Raw genomic sequence first — 7,286 nt, 5'->3', positions numbered from 1 at the left:
ACACAATTTTCCAAGACGACAGTAAATAGTCAATAAACAGATCAAACTTTATTTATATTTATTATTTATATTTCCACCGACAGCTGAACGAAGCTCCTTTCACACGCCCCCTGGTGCGCGTCACGTTCACACAAATACATCTACAGTCGTCAGCTGAGCGGAAATGACGTCATATAATTTCTACAAAAATAATATTTTTAGAAATAAACTCATGCAAATGAAAACATCACACACAAACACAAACGAAACACAAACGAAACACAAACGACTGACTCGTGTCGTTTCAGTTCATGTTTTGATTTCTGGCGCTGGTGACTCGAGTTTGACTTTTAAAAGACTCGTTAATGTTTCAAAACGAAAGACGTAGTTTTTTTTTGTTTTTTTTTGTATTTTTCATCGTCTTTTTCACGTGGAAACCTCACGCACGCATGCGCAGACTCACTTTACTGCGCGTGTTTCTGTTTTATTTTGACAGATCCAGGTTAGAGCGCCGTGATTTTTCCGCGGGCTTTTATTGTGAAGTTTCGCCTCGTGACGTAGAGTACTTCCGGCGCTCGTGTCAACAGAAGATGGCCGCGTGCGTGTGCCGCGCGCTCCGGACCGCGCTCGCGGTCACCGGGAGGTGCGCGCGCACCGGACCGAACCTCACGCACACGCACCGCGCGTTCACGTGCAGGTGAGTCCAGGGGCACGCGCCGTGCAGGTGTCACCTGCCAGAACCCAGAGCAGAACCTGGACCCGGGTCAGTCCTGGTTTAGTCCTGGTTTAGTCCCGGTTTAGTCCCGGTTTAGTCCCGGTTTAGTCCTGGTTTAGACCTGGTTTAGTCCTGGTTTCGACCTGGTTTAGTCCAGGTTTAGTCCTGGTTCAGTTCTGTTTTTTTTTGTCGGTTGTTTAAATATTTTTGTGACAGTTTCTTTTTTATTTTCGTTCTTTTTTTGTGTCAAAAAAATGAAATTTCGTGAGATTTTTTTTCTTCATTTTGTGTAAGGAACCAAGGAGAGAGGAGACAAGGAGAGAGGACACAAGGAGAGAGGACACAAGGAGAGAGGACACAAGGAGAGAGGAGACATGCAGGAGCAGTGCTGTGGCCTGGTCTAGGTAAGTGCTGCTGATTCTGGTCCTGGTCTGGTCCTGGTCTGTTCCTGGTCTGTTCCTGGTCTGGTCCTGGTCTGGTCCTGGTCCTGGTCTGGTCTGGTCCTGGTCTGGTCTGGTCTGGTCCTGGTCTGGTCCTGGTCCTGGTCTGGTCCTGGTCCTGGTCAGTCTGGTCTGGTCTGGTCTCCTGGTCTAGTCCTGGTCTAGTCCTGGTCTTGTTCCTCAGCGTTCTCTCTGTTTGGTCGGAGTGAGGAGGACGAGCGAGATGAAGCTCAGAAGAAAGAAGACGAGATGATTCTGCTGCTCAAGAAGGCCAAGGTCAGTCCTGGTCCAGGTCCTGGTCCTGGTGTAGTCCTGGTTTAGTCCTGGTGTAGTCCTGGTTTAGTCCTGGTCTAGTCCTGGTTTAGTCCTGATTTAATCCTTGTTTAGTGCTGGTTTAGACCCGGTCCTGGTTCTGGTCCTGACCTGGTTCTGTTCTGGTTCTGTTCTGGTCCTGGTCCTGGTCCTGGTCTGGTCCTGGTCCTGGTCCTGGTCCTGGTTCCTGGTCCTGGTTCTGGTCCTGGTTCTGGTTCTGGTCCTGGTCCTGGTCCTGGTCCTGGTCCTGGTTCTGGTCCTGGTCCTGGTTCTGGTTCAGCTCAGTCTTCTTCGGGATCAGTTGGTTTCTGCGTCGAGTTTCCTTCATCAGGCTCTGGCTCTGGCCCAACAGCTCCACCACCAGGACGCCCAGCTGTACTGCTACAGCCAGGTACTGCCCCTGTCTGCCCCTGTCTGCCCCTGTCTGCCCCTGTCTGTGTCTGCTGTACTGCTACAGCCAGGTACTGCCCCTGTCTGCCCCTGTCTGCCCCTGTCTGTGTCTGCTGTACTGCTACAGCCAGGTACTGCCCCTGTCTGCCCCTGTCTGCTCCTGTCTGCTCCTGTCTGCTCCTGTCTGCCCCTGTCTGCTCCTGTCTGCCCCTGTCTGCCCCTGTCTGCTCCTGTCTGCCCCTGTCTGTGTCTGCTGTACTGCTACAGCCAGGTACTGCCCCTGTCTGCACCTGTCTGCTCCTGTCTGTGTCTGCTGTACTGCTACAGCCAGGTACTGCCCCTGTCTGCTGTCTGCTGTCTGCTCCTGTCTGCACCTGTCTGACAGGTGTGTGTTACAGATGGCGAACCTGGCGTTTGTTCGTGGACAATTGGACCAGGTCAGTCTCCACCTCTGTGTCATTATTATTATTATTATTATTATTATTATTATTATTATTATTATTATTATTATTATTATTATTATTATTATTATTATTATTATATTATTATTATTATTATTATTATATTATTATTATTATTATTATTATTATTATTATTAATAATATTAATATTATTATTATTATTATTATTATTATTATTATTATTATTGTTTTTTCTGAGTTTCCAAAGTAAAATTTTACTCTTTAGATAAAAATGAGGTACTGACTCTAATATGAGTACTATTACTACAAAGTACAAAGTACTATTACTACAAAGTCATTCATCATTCTTCATTCACTCTGTACCTGGTGATGATAAACTTCTGTTGTAGCCACAGCTGCCCTGGGGCAGCCAGAACTACTGTAGTACTGTAGTACTGTAGTACTGTAGTACTGTAGTACTGTAGTACTGTAGTACTGTAGTACTTTGTGTACTTTCAGGCGGAGCGTCTGTTTAAGTCGTCCCTGTCGATCCTTTTGTCTCGGGGGATTCCAGAAAACGACAACGCCGTCATCGAGACGTCGCTCAAACTCGCCGCCATCTACGCCCAACAGAACAGGTGCTGCCCCTGCCACTCCCGACAGGTGCTGCCCCTGCCACTCCCGACAGGTGCTGCCATTCAGCATAACAACAGGATTTAGAGCTGAGAGCAAGATTATGAACACAGCACCTGTCAGCCCCTGTCAGCACCTGCCAGCTCCTATCAGCCCCTGTCAGTCATGATTTTGGGCAGAAGGGGATTTTTCACTGCAGAACTGTCTCCTCACCTGTCTGTTCACCTGTCTGTTCACCTGTCTGTTCACCTGTCTGTTCACCTGTCTGTTCACCTGTCTGTTCACCTGTCTGTTCACCTGTCTGTTCACCTGTCACCTGTCTGTTCACCTGTCTCCTCACCTGTCTGTTCACCTGTCTGTTCACCTGTCTGTTCACTGTCTCACCTGTCTGTTCACCTGTCTGTTGGTCCTCTCACCTGTCTGTTCACCTGTCTGTTCACCTGTCTGTTCACCGGTCCTCTCACCTGTCTGTTCACCTGTCTGTTCACCTGTCTGTTGGTCCTCTCACCTGTCTGTTCACCTGTCTGTTCACCTGTCTGTTCACCTGTCTCCTCACCTGTCTGTTCACCTGTCTGTTCACCTGTCTGTTCACCTGTCTGTTCACCTGTCTGTTCACCTGTCTGTTGGTCCTCTCACCTGTCTGTTCACCTGTCTGTTCACCTGTCTGTTCACCTGTCTGTTCACCTGTCTGTTGGTCCTCTCACCTGTCTCACCTGTCTGTTCTGTCTGTTCACCTGTCTGTCACCTGTCTGTTCACCTGTCACCTGTCTCACCTGTCTGTTGTCACCTGTCTGTTCACCTGTCTGTTCACCTGTCTGTTCACCTGTCTGTTCACCTGTCTGTTCACCTGTCTCCTCACCTGTCTGTTCACCTGTCTGTTCACCTGTCTGTCTGTTCACCTGTGTCTCACCTGTCTGTCACCTGTCACCTGTCTGTTCACCTGTCTGTCTGTTCACCTGTCTGTTCACCTGTCTGTCACCTGTCACCTGTCTGTTGTCCTCTCACCTGTCTGTTCACCTGTCTGTTGTTCACCTGTCTGTTCACCTGTCTGTCTGTTCACCTGTCTGTCTCACCTGTCTGTTCACCTGTCTGTCTGTTCACCTGTCTGTTCACCTGTCACCTGTCACCTGTCTGTCACCTGTCTGTCACCTGTCTGTTCACCTGTCTGTTCACCTGTCTGTTCACCTGTCACCTGTCTGTTCACCTGTCTGTGCACCTGTGTTCACCTGTCTGTTCACCTGTCTGTCACCTGTCTGTCTCACCTGTCTGTTCACCTGTCTCAGTCTGCACCTGTCTGTTGACCTGTCTGTTCACCTGTCACCTGTCACCTGTCTGTTCACCTGTCTGTTCACCTGTCTCCTGTGTCACCTGTCTGTTCACCTGTCTGTTCACCTGTCTCACCTGTCTGTTCACCTGTCTGTTCACCTGTCTGTTCACCTGTCTGTTCACCTGTCTGTTCACCTGTCTGTTCACCTGTCTGTTCACCTGTCTGTCACCTGTCTGTTCACCTGTCTGTTCACCTGTCTCCTCACCTGTCTGTTCACCTGTCTGTTCACCTGTCTGCTTCACCTGTCTGTCACCTGTCTGTTCACCTGTCTGTGCACCTGTCTGTTCACCTGTCTGTTCACCTGTCTGTCACCTGTTACCTCTGTCTGTTCACCTGTCTGTTCACCTGTCTGTGCACCTGTCACCTGTCTGTCTCACCTGTCTGTTCACCTGTCTGTGCACCTGTCTGTGCACCTGTCTGTTGGTCTGGTGTTTCAGGTTGTCCCTGGCAGAACACGGCTTCAGGTTTTGTGTGGAGACGCTGGAGGAAAAACTGGAGAAAGAAGAAGAGGAGATGAAGGAGACGAAGGAGACGAAGGAGGCGAAGGAGACGACAGAGGAGTCCACAGGTGAGGCGACAGGTGAGGTGAGGCGACAGGTGAGGCGACAGGTGAGCTCCTGTCAGACAGTTTGGTCTCTGAGGTGTTCTCCTTTAGAACCTGCTGTGTTCCTCAGAGGAGGCTCAGACTCTGCGTCGGGACTCGAGGCTCCTCTTGGGTTTGGCTCTGGACTCGAGGGCTCGGTTCTGGACTCAGGTCTCTGACCTGGAGCGCGCTGAAGAAGACTACAGGAAGAGTCTGAAGATCTGCAGCGAAGAGCAGGGCCCAGAGCATCCTCAGGTCAGACGTTCCACTCACCCTCCTCTTCCTCTTCCTCACCTCTGGTCGTGTCTTCCTCACCTCTGGTCGTGTCTTCCTCACCTCTGGTCCTCTGGTCGTTTCTTCTTCAGACGTTGGTTCTTCTCAGTGATCTGGCGTCGGTTCTGGATCTTCGTGGGAATCATTCGGAGGCTCTGGTTCTGGTCCAAAGAGCCGTGGATCTGGGCCGAACCCACGAGCACCCGGACCTGCACGTGCTCCTGTGTAACCTGGCCGCCGTCCTCATGCACACAGGTCAGTGTCCCCATACACACACGGGTCAGTGTCCCCAGACACACACGGGTCAGTCAGTGTCCCCAGACACACACGGGTCAGTGTCCCCACACACACGGGTGTCCCCACACACACGGGTCAGTGTCCCCACGCACACACGGGTCAGTGTCCCCACACTCACACGGGTCAGTGTCCCCACGCACACACGGGTCAGTGTCCCCACGCACACACGGGTCAGTGTCCCCAGACACACACGGGTCAGTGTCCCCACGCACACACGGGTCAGTGTCCCCAGACACAACGTCAGTGTCCCCAGACACACACGGTCAGTGTCCCCATACTCACACGGGTCAGTGTCCCCACGCACACACGGGTCAGTGTCCCCAGACACACACGGGTCAGTGTCCCCATACTCACACGGGTCAGTGTCCCCACGCACACACGGGTCAGTGTCCCCACACACACACGGGTCAGTGTCCCCACGCACACACGGGTCAGTGTCCCCAGACACACACGGGTCAGTGTCCCCAGACACACACGGGTCAGTGTCCCCAGACACACACGGGTCAGTGTCCCCATGCACACACGGGTCAGTGTCCCCACGCACACACGGGTCAGTGTCCCCACGCACACACGGGTCAGTGTCCCCACGCACACACGGGTCAGTGTCCCCACGCACACACGGGTCAGTGTCCTCAGGCTCCGCCCACATTTATTTGAGTTTACGTTTCTATGACGACGTTTGAACTGAAAGTTTTACTGTTTAGTCGAGACTTTTCAGGAGGAAATGTGCAGTGACACAAAAGTGTGTGAGACTCCACTGTGTGTGTGTGTGTGTGTGTGTGTCCTGTGTGTGTGTCAGGTTTGTGTGTGTGTGTGTGTGTGTGTGTCAGGTTTGTGTGTGTGTGTGTGTGTGTGTGTGTCAGTGTGTGTGTGTGTGTGTCAGGTTTGTGTGTGTGTGTGTGTCAGATTTGTGTGTGTGTCCTGTGTGTGTATGATGAAAACATGTACATGACCTGAGCACATATGACCAGAGTTTTGCGTCTTGGGCAGTTTCGACGGAAACACTACAGCGACGCCCATTCAGACTGGTCGTGGAGACTCGGGTCGTGGAGACTCGGGTCGTGGAGACTCGGGTCGCGGAGACTCGGGTCGCGGTGACTCGGGTCGCGGTGACTCGGGTCGCGGTGACTCAGGTCGCTCCTCTTTGTGTTGCAGGAGACCTGGAGGCGGCGGCGACGTTTTACCACGAGGCTCTGAGTTTGTCCAAAAGTCGAGGAGACGAGGAAACGACAGAACATCTGCACGAGGAACTGAAAGAACTGAAGAAGAAGAAAGACGAGAGGAAGAAGGAACGAGAAGAGAAGAAGAAGAAACAAGAAGAAGAAGAAGAGAGAGGAGGAGAGGAGGGAAAAGAGAAGAAATAAATGTGACGTGTCTCCTCCTCAGAGACATTTTACTGTCAGGTGCCCTCCTGTGTGTCAGGTGCCCTCCTCCTCCCTGTGTGTCAGGTGCGCTCCTCCTCGTGTGTCAGGTGCGCTCCTGTGTGTCAGGTGCGCTCCTCCTCGTGTGTCAGGTGCGCCCCTGTCCTGATCTGTTAAATATTTGTGGATTTTCTGATGAATTTCTGTTTTATTTTTCTGCGTCTGAAAAAAATAAAATCATGAACCAAAACTCTGAATCTGATCACGACTCGTCGTCTTCTTCTTCTTCTTCTTCTTTTTGTTCAGTTTTTTTTTTTTTATTGGACAAACTTTTTGGTTGAAGCAGAAGTTTTTTTTTTATTGAGTCGACAATAAAAACACGTCTCATATTTACACCAGCGACACTTTCACTTTCACAACAAACATTTAACAAAAACAAATCTGAAACAAACAGAAGAGGGCGGGGGACAGGGGCAGAGGGGGCGGGGACAGGGGGCAGAGGGGCGGGGACAGGGGGCAGAGGGGGCGGGGACAGAGGGCAGAGGCAGGGGGCGGGGACAGAGGGCAAGGGGCAG

The 7,286-nt window shown here is 51.4% G+C and overlaps 1 protein-coding gene across 3 annotated transcripts; it reads left to right on the top strand.

Moving 5' to 3' along the window:
* Nucleotides 1-410: 410 nt before the first annotated feature.
* On the top strand, nt 411-6,973 carry ttc19 (tetratricopeptide repeat domain 19). 3 transcript variants are annotated; one of them, XR_008631915.1, is made up of 11 exons: nt 411-676; nt 989-1,098; nt 1,319-1,410; nt 1,727-1,837; nt 2,235-2,273; nt 2,757-2,875; nt 4,635-4,777; nt 4,872-5,035; nt 5,146-5,308; nt 6,506-6,772; nt 6,841-6,973. XR_008631915.1 is itself a non-coding variant. In XM_055151962.1 (11 exons), exons 1-10 carry the CDS (start codon nt 429-431, stop codon nt 6,712-6,714), a joined length of 1,398 nt encoding a protein of 465 aa, XP_055007937.1. In that variant the 5' UTR covers nt 411-428; the 3' UTR covers nt 6,715-6,753; nt 6,822-6,973. The 3 variants fall into 3 exon arrangements, 2 of the variants coding, with proteins under 2 accessions (XP_055007937.1, XP_055007938.1); XM_055151962.1 differs by having other exon boundaries at nt 6,506-6,753; nt 6,822-6,973; XM_055151963.1 differs by having other exon boundaries at nt 412-676; nt 4,635-4,765; nt 6,506-6,753; nt 6,822-6,973.
* Nucleotides 6,974-7,286: the final 313 nt, after the last annotated feature.

The sequence above is a fragment of the Boleophthalmus pectinirostris genome, unplaced genomic scaffold (assembly GCF_026225935.1).
Source record: "Boleophthalmus pectinirostris isolate CB_2022bp ecotype Guang Dong unplaced genomic scaffold, ASM2622593v1 HiC_scaffold_16, whole genome shotgun sequence".
NCBI lineage: Eukaryota > Metazoa > Chordata > Actinopteri > Gobiiformes > Gobiidae > Boleophthalmus > Boleophthalmus pectinirostris.
The sequence above is the reverse complement of the archived record's forward strand: the minus strand, read 5'-3'. Positions and strand labels throughout refer to the sequence as shown.